This window comes from Suncus etruscus, chromosome 20, assembly GCF_024139225.1.
Source record: "Suncus etruscus isolate mSunEtr1 chromosome 20, mSunEtr1.pri.cur, whole genome shotgun sequence".
In the NCBI taxonomy this organism is placed as follows: domain Eukaryota; kingdom Metazoa; phylum Chordata; class Mammalia; order Eulipotyphla; family Soricidae; genus Suncus; species Suncus etruscus.
This window is the reverse complement of record NC_064867.1, coordinates 22,255,673-22,268,690: the sequence shown is the minus strand read 5'-3', so window position 1 is coordinate 22,268,690 and position 13,018 is coordinate 22,255,673. Positions and strand designations below refer to the sequence as shown.

The following is a 13,018-nucleotide window of genomic DNA, read 5'->3' as shown; positions in this document are numbered from 1 at the left end:
GTTAGTGTAGGAGGTAAGGCACTTGATTTGCACATGGCCTACCCCAGTTTGATCCCCAGCACAGCATCAGATTTCCTAAAGCCTAACAGGAGTCACTCCTAAATGCAGAGCCAAGAATAGCTTCTGAGTAATTCCATATGTGAATTACCACATATCTGAAGATGTTTACTACTGACTTATTTATGCGTCGAATAATTGCAGAAAATGTTTTAAGTGCATTGCTTCAGTTAATGCAATTAATCTTCACAAAAATCCAATGAGATATTAATATCCTCCCTTTCAGGTAAGAAAATGAAAACAGTGAGAGGTCAAGTAAATTATTCTAGAGTAGTAGCTAGTGGAGCCCCTGGAAATAGTTCAGAGCTCAAGTTTAATCCTCCACACTGAATGGTCTCCCAGGCACTGCTGAGAGCAACCTCTCTTGTATTGAGCTGGGAGTAGCCCAGATCAACTCTGGATATAACTAAAAAACAAACAGAAAATCATATAACTGGCAAGTAGAGGAACACACCTGAATCAAAGCTGTCTGGCATCACAGACTGCCCTGCACTCTGTACTGGGACATTAGAAGCAGCCTAAATAGCTAACAATAAGACACTTATAAATACTGAATTCCAATTGATATAATATTACTTTGGTATTAAAAATTAGCTCTATAGGAGCCAGAGTGATAGCACAGTGGTAGAGCATCTACCTTGCACTTGGCTGACCCAGCATGGACCTGGGTTCGAGCCCCGGTGTCCCATATGGTCCCCTGAGTCAGGAGCGATTTCTGAGCACATAGCCAGGAGTAACCCCTGAGCATCACTAGGTGTGGCCCCAAAACAAACAAACAAACAAACAAAAATGAGCATTATAATCACTTTTATCAACTTAGGAAATCTTTCTGGTATAATATCAAGAGGGAGAAATATCAAGATCATATACAATGAATTGAAAATCATATATATGTATAAATATATACATATATATGTATAAATATATACATATATAAATGTATATAAATATATACATATATAAATATATACATATGTATATAAATATATAATATATACATATATACATATGTATATAAATATATAAATATATAATATCTTTATATATATAAAGATAATTGCAAGCAAATGTCTCCAAATACTCTTATATAAGATGAATAACATTATAGTTTATTTTCTTCCATTGTTCATTTGGTCAAACATTTCAGTGTATTTTGTGAGTTGTTATTGTTGTTGTTGACTGTAGGAAAAAGGAAAGTATTTGAGCCACGCCTAGCCTAGCAGTTTTTAGAAGCTATTTCTGACAATGCTTTGGATAAACATGCAGTGCAGGGGAGGAGAATGGATCAAAACAGGGTCAGCTGTGTGCAAGACAAGATAAAACCCCTGTCTTATCTCTCTGGTCTCAAAATGCTCACATCTCTTGTTTGTTTTAGAGTAGAAGAAACTATCTTTTTAAAAATGTTTAAAAACATTTTAAACTTTATTTATTGATTGCTTGATTTCTGGGCCACATCTAGCAGTGCTCAGGGGTCACTCCTGGCTCTGCACTCAGAAATCGTCCCTGAATGGTGGGGAGACCATCTGGGATGCTAGGAATCTATCAGGGTCCCTCCCCAGTCAACCGCATGCAAGGCAAATGCCTATAGCTGTGCCATTACTCTGACCCCTTAAAATTTTTTTTAATTTAAATACCATGATTACACAGTTGTTCATGATTGAGTTTTGGTCTGACAAAAACACACTACTCATCCCTCATGAATGTTTCCCACTACCAATGTTTCTGATTCCACCTGCCTTGCTACCCAGTGCCTGCCTCTGGGGCAGACATTTTGTCCTCCCTCTCTCTTTCCCCCCTTTTGAGACTGTGTGGTTTTCAGTACTGTTAATGAAGAGGTACCATGCATATATCACTTTATATCACCCAATACCCTGTTTTTGTCCCAAGTGATCAGTTCCAACTATCATTGTCATAGTGGTTCTTTCCATGCCCTAACTGCACTGCTCCACACTATTTGTAGCAAACTTCTACCCTGGGCAGATCCTCTTGGACCTCCTTCCTATTGCCTGTGGATATTATTACCACAGTATCTTTTATTTTTTTTCTTATATTCCACAAATAAGTGAAATTATTCTGTCTCCCATTCCCTCTGACTCATTTGGCTCAACATAATATTCTCCATACCCATCCATATATAAGAAAATTTCATTACTTCATTTTTTTCTAACAGCTGAATAGTATTCCAATGTGTAGATGAACCACAGTTTCTGTAGCCACTCATCTGTTCTCAGGCACTTGGATTGTTTCCAGATTCTTCTATTGTAAATAATGCTGCGGTGAACATAGGAGTACAGAATGCACAAATTTTCTATTGTGTTTTTTAGTTCCTAGGGCATATCCTTAGGAGTAGTATTGCTAGATCATATGGGAACTCAATTTCCAGTTGTTTGAGGAATACCCATATTGTTTTACAAAAAAGGCTAGACAAGTTGGCGTTCCCATTAGCAGTGAAAGAGAGTCTCTTTCTTCCCGCATCCATGCCAGCACTGGTTCTTATATGAAAGAAAAAATATCATTATCTGCATACAGCATCTGGGAGACAGCTACAAGGGCTGGTGCCTATGCTAGCCTTTGGAAATCCCAAATTCATTTCTTGGCACCTTATGGTCCCTCAACTTTATTGGGCTAAAAAAAAAGCCTAGATACTTTTATCTGTCTATTAAAAATAAAAGCATAGAAAATAGGACTAGAGCTGTAATATAGTGTGTAAGGTGTTTGTCCTGCATGTCGTTAATCTAGGTTCCATCCTCAGCATCCCATATGGTCTCCTGAGCCTGTCAGGAGTAATCCCCGATCTCTGCCAGGTATGGCCAAAAAATAAAATGAGTAAAAGAAAAAATATTGGTGAGATCATTGCCTGAGGCACCAGATTGTTTATGTAACTGCTTCTTAAGTTATAGCAAGGTTTTTTATTTTTGTTTCTACATTAAAAACTTTTTTGTTTTATTTGCCACCTCAACCATGCTCAGGAGTTATTTCTGGCTCTTCACTCAAAAATTATTCTTGGCAGCACCTGGGGATTCTTATAGGATGCTGGGGAGTGAACTTGATTGCCCTCAGACAAGGCAAGCATACTATCCACTATACTATCTCTCTGGCTGGTTTCTACATTTTTCATTTTGTATAATAAAACAAAGATGATCAGAACTAAGGAGATACCCTAAAGAATCAGAGTACTTTGTATGTAAGAATCTGGGTTCATTCCCAACATGGCCATGGTTCTCTTAGCACTAGCAGGAGTGACTCAGAGCTCAGAAAAGGAGTTGTTCTGTCATCCCAGGACTGCCAGGTAAGGTCCCAAATCAAAATAAGCATAACAACTCAGAGGTGATCATAGTACCTTCCTCATTGAATGATTGTGAGGTTAAATCGTGTGGAAAATGGACATAGAACAGTGACTTGAACTTTGCAAACTTAAAGGCATGATATAATAGTACTTTTTTTTGGTCCCCATCCCATAATAGTACTTTTATTTTACAACAAACTCCTTTGTGTCAAAGACTGCTAGAGTCTTAAAAATGATGAGATTTATCCAACCAGTCAGTCTTGGAGAGGCAACAGCAGTCATTAAAACAAGTTTTGTTTCTATATCTGAATCTTTCTCTGTACTGTGAATTGCCCAGAGCTACACGTTCTAGAAACTTACCATTGGTTTAGGGGAACTCTTCTGAGTTTCTTCCAAGAAACTGTGACTAAAACTTAGTAACTACTATGTTTATTAGAAGTCCAGGCTCCCTTTCTGCATCACATCTCAAGATGTGGAGGAGGCTTATTGAAACTGTCTATTGAAACCCACATTACATTTATAGCATCAGCACTGGTTTAGGAAAAATAATTCTCTGCTTCCCATATTTTTGTTCTTCTCTAAACAGCTGATAATAATAGGACACTGTTTAAGGTAGAACCTTTGGGCCCAATAAGATAGTACAAAAGGTAGGAAGCTTGCCTTGTACACAGCCATACTGGGTTCAGTCCACAGTACCACATATAGTTCTCCTGGGCACCACTAGGAGTAAGCCCTAAGCACTTCCAGATGGCTTAGAACCCCAAAAAGGAATAAAATCTTTGTTGGATGATGTTTTTCTTATTTGAATATCCCAGGAAGATGAAAATGTGCTTTGAAAATTTTTTCACCTGGAAGATTTTAGTAAACTATCTTTATTATTTAGGTAGAATGCTTTATTATTTTGTTAATGCCAGCATTTATTGATAGCTGTCTTAAAAGCTAATGAAATTATAAGAACTTGTTGGTTGGACTTACTGAGCCAATTAAACTATTAAGATGACAAGTATTTACCAGATAAGATTCATATAGTACCACCAATCAGAGGAAATGATACAAATTGGTATTTTATACATTTGTGAGATCTTTCTCCTTTGATGCATGTCTATTTGGTTTTCAGGATCGTACAGACCTCTGCTCTTTTATGACTTCAGCTGCAGAGCTTAGTAAACCCTCCTGGGTAAGTAAACCCAATATTTCTGTAATGCTCTCTGCCTGTTATCTGCCTCTGTTAGGTCCAGCTGCCATTCCTTGTCACTGTCCTTGGGTTAAATTACTGAATATTTTTAAACTCTATAATATAGTAAGTGTCTAACAAATTGCTTTAATGTCTGAGTTTTTTTTTTAAGAAGTTGTTGTTTGGTAAAAGGCTATTCATGAAGGTATTTCTGGGTTTATCCACTTTTTTCTAGAATTTACTCAAGTCCTTTCACACTCTTTCCTATCTAATAGGGATAACTGTTATAGCAGTCCCTACAGCTACTGGTGACTAGGCACAGAAAGAACTAGAAAAGAGTATAGTAATGATAAAAAGTCTTTCCTTTTTAGAAAAGGAGCTCAAATGAGTATTTGTTCTTCCTTTACTATGTTCCTTTTTGTCCCACATGTCCTTTCATCTTTAAGTGATTGGCAAAAAAAATGGCGAATAATAATTCAGTAATCATAAACTTACTAAAAGGACAATAAGGTGAGAGACTATATGTTACCAAAATATTTTGAGATTACCACTATAGTTTATCTATACTGTGCTGCTACTTTATTGTGAAATCATTACTTATATTGAGAAATATTAGATAATTTCTTTTATCATAATATGATTAAAGAGTATTTCATGTATTTGGGTTACCACATGAGTAAATGAACAGGGTTTATCCCCTTCTCTAACACATCTCCAGTATCTGAATATCAACAAAATTTGAGGAGACAGGGGTTTGAGTTGATATCACCTGGAAGAGCAGGGCAAAGAGGCCACTCATGACTGTGTTGATGGCTCACTCGTGGCAGTGCTCAGAAAACCAAATGTTATCTCAGAGTCCAATTGGAGGTAGACATCTTACTCCCTATACTATCTCTTTAACCCCTTTGGGCAAGTTTCAAATGTCCTAAATTTCAACATATTCTCAATTTAAAAACAGGAATGTAGTACTTCTTTTTGATGTTATAAAGGTGCAATGTCAAAACATAAATACCTGGCATCCAGCAAACACTTAGTTAATACTGGTCCTCCATTTTTTAATAGAGATACAAAATGAAGAAAAGGGCAGATAAATATTACAGTAGGTTAGACACTTGCCTTGCTGACCCTAGTTCACTTCTCCAACTTCCCATATGGTCCCAGCTCACTGCCAAGAGTGATCTCTAAGTTCAGTAACCCCTGATTACCTTTGGGTGTAATCCAAAAGCCAAACAACAACAACAAAAGAGAAGAGATAGCATGCAACTCTTCTTTCATCTTAAAATATATCCTAATTGATTATCTAATGAATATAAACACTGACTCAGAGAATAGGTGAATTCAGGTACTCCCCTTAAAATTTTCTTAATTCTCCTTACTCTTATTAAATTTCATACTTGTAGGATTTATGTACTTTATTTGTAAATTTTAAAATAAATTAGCTCAGAATATAGTGCTATTCAAATTTACATATCTGTATAAAAAGAGATATACAGTGTTTGAAAATATATGCTATCAACTTATCATTGTTTTACAATTTTGTGGGATTTCAGGAATTTAGCTCTATTCATTTATGTATATAGATATTATCAGCTTCATAATAAATGTATAATATATCTCAAAGCTGAAGCAATAGCACAGCGGTAGAACATTTGCCTTGCATGTGGCTGACCCAGGACAGACCTGGGATTGATTCCTGGCATCCCATATATATGGTACCCCAACCTAGGAGCGATTTGTGAGCACATAGCCAGGAGTAACCCCCGAGTGTCACCGGGTGTGGCCCAAAAACAAAAACAAAAAAACCCAAATAATATCTCTCATATGAAACAAGTAAAAGAAATATAGTAAAATAATACCAAGTGCTCATTGGACTGTAGGTTTTATCTGTAGAACTAAGAACTAAGGTGGTTGGAAAGGGTCCTTGGATATTGGTGGAAGAAATTAGGGTCTCTGGTGATGGATGTAATGTCAGAATGATGTATGTGTGGAAAGTATAATTAACAATATTATAAATCCTCATACCTCAATAAACATTGTTAAATATAATCATAGGAGGTTAGAGATGAAAAAGAAAGAAAACAAATGGTGAAATGTTCTGTTTATTCTCATCCTTCTTATCTTTGATTCAATTGAGCTATGATACTGTAAGCTTGCATGTGGAGCTTTGGGGAAACCATGTAGCACTCTGTAAATGAATTGATTGGATTCTGTAATGGATTGTGATTCTCCTTCCTCTTCTTCCCCAGGGTGGCTGTTACTGCCTGGAACATCCAGTCAACTATATGAGTCAGTCATAGATACAACACTGGGGGAAACAGGAACCACAATAAGCATTTTCCTCTCTGAGAGTTTTGGGATTCCACCAAACTTCTTCAATTATCCAGGGTGGCCAGACTGGCCTCTCTTATTGTCAGGCCACCTGCTTGGTAAGTCAGCCCAAAGGTGCAGCTCAGACTAGGGAGTAATAACCTGGCTTTCTATTTGTTTGTGTTCATTATCATCCTTAGCATTCAGGCCTCACTCAATATATGCAAAGGTTTAGTTTTCTTTATTCTTTGCTTGATCTGATCTGCATGGGTTATAGCACTCTAACTGGGATTTATACTTAATAATGTATCAATCTCCTCCTTGATAAGTGTAGTTCTTTTATTTTAAACAATCTAATCAAGGTCAGAGAGATAGTACAGGGGTTAAAGGAATTTGCCTTGTCTGAGGCTAATCCCAAAATGGGATGATCTCTCTCTGCTCTCCTTATAAAGCTGAGTCGTAGCCCCAAAATCAAACCAAAAGGCAAAAGCATTTTAATTGGTGCATGGCAAGCACCCTACTGCTGTGCTATCTCTCCAGCCCTATAATTCAAATTTCTAAACACAAACCCTTGCCTGTATTCATCTTCCAGCACCAGTTCACAAACTGGTGCTTCGAATGAAGTTATATTAAATGACATAGTCTTCCCCGATTTCTTCTCTCTCCCCAGTTAACATTTAGCTGTGTGATAGGGCTCTTATCATATCTAGTTCACCTTAGACCATGCACAGTTCTCTGAATATCAATGATTTCCTCTGTAGATGACCTGGATACATCTTCTGCCTAGTTTGGGGCCCACTGGATTTTGACTAGTCTTTTTTTTTTTTGGTTTTTTGTTTTTGTTTTTGTTTTTGGTTTTGGGGCCACACCTGGTGGTGCTCAGGGATTACTCCTGGCTATCTTCTCAGAAATAGCTCCTGGCAGGCACCGGGGCCATATGGGACGCCGGGATTCGAACCAACTACCTTAGTCCTGAATCGGCTGCTTGCAAGGCAAATGCCGCTGTGCTATCTCTCCGGCCCCGGATTTTGACTAGTCTTATCTCATCTATTCAGGTGACATGTGCTGGCCGGTACTGCTGCCATGGTTTAGAGCATTTTCTTTTGTGTCAGAATTCTACCAGCCCTGGTCTCTTTCCCCCTCCTGACACCTGCTACTCCACCATCTGCTAGTCGTGGGTGAGTGAAATACTGCAGACTCATTCCTAACCTAGACATCCTGAGAAGATGCAGTGCTTTCTCAGGTCTGTTTTTTTCCCCTCCCCTCTGCAACTGCCTCATGACCTGATGGGATGTGACACTGAGCCAAGAGGTCATGGTCACCTGGAAACAGTGGAGTTCTGGAGAAAGCTCGCATCTTAACCAGTTCTTAATTTTTCAGGTTTGTTGCACTCCACTTGTTAAGCAGTCACTATTAAGAATTAAATGATAGGATAAAAGAGATAGAACAGCAGTTAAGATACTTGCCTGACATACATCTGACCCAGGTTCAATCCCTTGCTTTACATGCAAGAAGTAGGCCTAGGTTCATTGATCAGGACTGCATGATTCCCTTGGGCATCACTGGAAGCAGTTAATGAATAAACTGGGAATAGATGATGAGCACTTCCAAGCATGGCCCAATAGCTCTCTACTTTGCCCTAACACATAAACATTTGTGACCTGACAAATGCTCATATTCATATGTTCATATTCTTTGGACTGATGGGGGTCACACCTACTAGTGGTCAGAGACTACTCCTGGCTCAGTGGTTCTGAATAAGCCTGGGGCTTCTGCATGCAGAGCATGCACTTCAACCTATTGGATGGACCTTCTCGCCAGCTCTATTCATATTCTTCACTCAAACCTTTGTTTAGTCTAATCATGAGAGAACCTAAATTGAGAGCCATTCCCAGTTCTCTTAAAAACTACCAAGATCATTAAAGATGAAGACAGCTCAAGATGGAGAAAGCTTTGTGTGGTATCATGAATTGGATCTTGGAGAAGACAGGAAATAATTTTTAAAAACTTGAAATCCAAATAAAGTCTGAATATTATACCAATGTTAACTTCTTCATTTCAATCAATGTGTTATAGTTATATGAAATGTTAACATTTATGGGAAGCAGTGTGAAAGGTATAGAACTCTACAATCTTCACAGCTCTTTTCTAAATGTACAATTATTTCAAAATAAAACTAATGAAGGAAAAAATTCATGATCTAGGTAATAGGTCAAATAGATATCTTTTCTGTTCTACTGCAAAAACTTATGATCTGTATCCACCTGCTCTGTGATATGATGAACGGGGGAATGACTGGTATGGTAGAAAATTTCTTTCTCTTAATAAAGCCTGGCTTTGAATTCTTTCATCTTTTGCAATAAAAAATTATTTTGGATATGCAAACTGAACATTAACTCTTTCTTTTTCATTTCCTTTACAGTTTTTCTGTAACAAAAAAATGATCCCTTTATCCTCAAAGTGGACAAGCTTCAGGCAATGAAGACCATATCTGCATAGAAATGAAGAATTAATTTATTTAGTAGATTGAGGGTGAAGGGCATAGTGCATGCCTTACAAGTGGAAGAGAGCATGCCTCTTATGTGAAGCTTTGGGTTTGATGACTGTCGAACACACAAAGTAGATAAATATGCATTTACATTTTTACCTTTTGGGCAAGGGAGAAGCATGGCTAGTATAAATGCTTCAAATGAGGGAAGACCTGGCACCACATGGCTCTCGAATACTGCTGGGATGAATCCCAATCAGCAGGAATAGCTCCCAGAGTATTGCTGGTGTGGCTCAAATATAAGTAATGATATTGATAGATAGATTAAACCTTTATTTAATGTCGATCTGAAGCAAGGATGAAAAATCTCTCAATAGACAAGAATAAGTATACTCTTGGGCAGTGCTTCTCAAACTTTAATTCCCATTTATATCACTCTGGCGATGTCACTACAATGCAGATGCTCTTGGGTGAATTTGGAGTTGGTACAAGTGTTCTGGCTTTCTAGTAAATTCTCAGAGTTGCTAGACTTTAAGTAAAACCCTTTAAGCACAGTGCGCAGGAAGAAAGTGGCTATTGGCCAAAGTCTTAAAAACACAGGGATGCATGCAGTGTGCCTTTGTAAGAGTACAAATAAGTTTAACAATGGAGAAATATGAATCAAAATAAGACACAGTTATGCACATGAAGGTGGAATCAAAGATGGACTATCCAGGCATTCATTAAATACAAAGGAAGATATTTTTGCAGTTGGAGAGGATGCTTCAAATAAGATCATTCATTGTATCTTTTGCTAGAGAGGAAAAGTGCAGCATTTTCTATTAAGAGGAAACCAAAAGCTCTCATGACTAAATTGTATGGTGCCAATTTACATGAATCTTTCCTCTTCTTCAAATGTGTGTAATAATTATGGGTCCTGGAAAATAATATATCTTTTTCTAAGGCATACTTTTAATTTTACAATAAAAGCTCTTCCAAAAAATTTAAGCTAAAAGAATACAGATAATTGATTGCATTGTAGAGACAATTCATGCCGGCTAGGAAAAAAAAGATATGTTTTAGAATCGGAGCATATTAAGGAGAAATTAAGATATGTATACCTACGCATATTTCACTTACTCATTATTATAGCTCCTAAGAATTTACAAACATTTACAGAGTGACTTCAGGCATATAAAATGGAGGGCATGATTCAGAGCTATAGTATAGCAGGTAAGGCATTTGCCTTGCAGGCTACCCACCAGGTTTGGTCCCCAACATTCTATAAGGACACCTAACAACTGAGCAAAGAATAACCCCTGAACATTTCTGGATGTGGCCCCCCCAAAAAAACCCCAAAAGATGGGGTATTTTTTAGATCACTTTTTTAGTGGTCCCTTAAGCACCCTGGCAATGTAATACATGATTTATGGATATTGTAATGTAATTGACCCAAGTAGACCTGACTTGGTGAATTATGCCTCTTTTACTCATTTTTCTGCATAAGCAAGAGGCAGTGCTGATTGTATTCTATAATGTGTGAAAATATAAGCAATATTTTACATAGCAGAATGAGATTTCGTGTTCCACATCTTTGCAACCTACTGGGCAGAGTCCAAATGAGTAACTGATTTCCTTTGAGTTGTTATCACTACCCAATAAACTGTTGATGCCATCTTTGATTTCCTTAATGATTTATTTGGAGATTATTGAAGTGTTTCATTTTTACTAGATGCCAATTTCATCTCCTTAATCCTTTATTGTTTGTTTTTGGGTCACACCCAGTGGCACTCATCAGGGGTTTCTGCACTCAGAAATCGTACCTGGCAGCCTCAGGGGACCATATGGGATGCCAGGATTCAAATCACCATCTGTCCTGGATTGGCTGTATGCAAGGCAAACACCTTACCGCGGTGCTATATCTCCGCCCCCCCCCCTTTTTTTATTTGTTTGTTGGATGTTTTTGTTTTCATTTCCTTTATCCTTTAAGACTACTTCCAAGAAGGGCCAAAGGAATAATAAAACAGGTAGGGCATTTCCCTTGCACTAGGCAGACCCAAGTTCTGTTCTCACATCACATATTGTCCCCTAAGCATCACAAGGAGTATTTTTGAATTCAGAGCCAGGAGTAAGCCCTGATGGGTATGATGGGTATGAATCAAAAACAAACAAAAAAACTTCAAGAATACAGTATTAATTTGCAAGATTGTTTAAAGTACATTCCTTTAAATGGATGTATTCATACCACTATTCATCACAGCATTCGGTATATTAGTCAAGAGTTAGAATCAACTTAGATGTCCAAATGAGTGGATTATGAACATGTACATATATACAATGGAATACCACATATCTATGAGAAATAATGCAATCACACAATTCACTGCAAACATGGGTGGAACTAGAAGATATGTTAAATGAAGTAACCCTAAAGTAAAAGAATAAAAGATGGGGCCAGAGTGGTGGCACTAGAGGTTAGGTGTCTGCCTTGCAAGTGCTAGCCTAGGATGGACTGCAGTTTGATCCCCAGCATTCCATATGGTCCTCCCAAGCCAGGAGCGATTTCTGAGCACATATCCAGGAGTAACCCCTGAGCGTCAATGGGTGTGGCCCAAAAAACAAAAACAAAAGGGATAAAGGATGATATCTCTTATATGTCGTATTTAAAATAACAGCATGAGATACTTTAAATGGGGGCTGTCTAGAACACTCTTGGGCCGAGAGTATAATAAGGAAAGAAATAAAGTGCAAGACAGGAAAGACATGTGAAATAATGGGACCGAGGTCAAGAGATTCAGGTACATTGGTGATATTAAAGAAGGACAAAACTAAATATTCAAACCAGAGTCAACAACATTGAAATTGTGGTAGCCAAACTTTAGCAACAAAACTTAAAAAAGGTTCCTGTTATCATGGTAGGCTGGAGGTAGGGTGGGAAGGGATTAGGGAGATGTAAAGATGGACTCTGAGAGTCCATTGGTGGAGGGAGGTTGACACTCATGATGAGATTGTTGCTGAAATATTTTATGTCTAAAAGTGAATTTTGAATAACTGTAAAATAAATCACAGTGTTTTAAATAAATTCTTTTTAAAAAGACCTTTTAAACCAACCTTACTGAGATTTAGTATTTGATTTTATGTGAGTTGGGAAAAAAAAGGTAGGTTGATTTTCATCCTCAACTTTCCATATCTTTGAAGGAGAATAAGTGTTCATTGTTTGAAAATAAACTTAACCTACATCATTTTCCTGATCTTTATCTTTAAAAAACAGTAAAGTATATATATAGAAGCTCCTTTTTTAAAAAAAGAAAACCTTTTTATTTGCTTAAAGAACCTGTAGTGTTCGAGAGCTGTTCCAGCTCAGTACTTTGTTCAGGGGATCATGTGAATTCAAGGCTCTCACATAGCAATGGCTGCTCTAAATACTTGTGTTCATTTTTTTACTCTTGAAGTAAATATTAGTAGTTGTAAGAATTATTAATCATCTTAATATTTTACATAAATTATATTAGAGATGTGTATTTGCAATAAAGACATATCTCAAACAGGGCAGAACAAGTTTCCATAACCAAATGTGAAGATACAGCAGAGAAGTGCTAGATTTAACTTATCTTTGCTCTATTGATGTGTTTTTAATTTTTATTGTTCTTTTTTGGGGGCATTAAAATGTAATTATGTATGTTTCAAATTTTTTTGTTTGGAGTTGACCATCTGAATAATTATAAAT

At 37.2% G+C, this 13,018-nt stretch overlaps 2 protein-coding genes across 3 annotated transcripts in view; one reads left to right on the top strand and one right to left on the bottom strand.

Annotated features, from left to right (window-relative positions):
* Window positions 1-6,962, top strand: part of LOC125998215 (myosin IC heavy chain-like) — a 31,535-nt gene extending 24,573 nt beyond the window's left edge. The window contains exons 2-4 of the mRNA XM_049766481.1: window positions 4,461-4,520; window positions 4,690-4,722; window positions 6,764-6,962. Coding sequence (XP_049622438.1) covers window positions 4,461-4,520; window positions 4,690-4,722; window positions 6,764-6,814 — 144 coding nt within the window. The 3' untranslated portion in view covers window positions 6,815-6,962. The remainder of the gene's footprint in view (window positions 1-4,460; window positions 4,521-4,689; window positions 4,723-6,763) is intronic.
* Window positions 1-13,018, bottom strand: part of SATB1 (SATB homeobox 1) — a 1,007,816-nt gene that overhangs the window by 131,182 nt on the left and 863,616 nt on the right. The gene's annotated exons all lie outside the window — the stretch shown is intronic.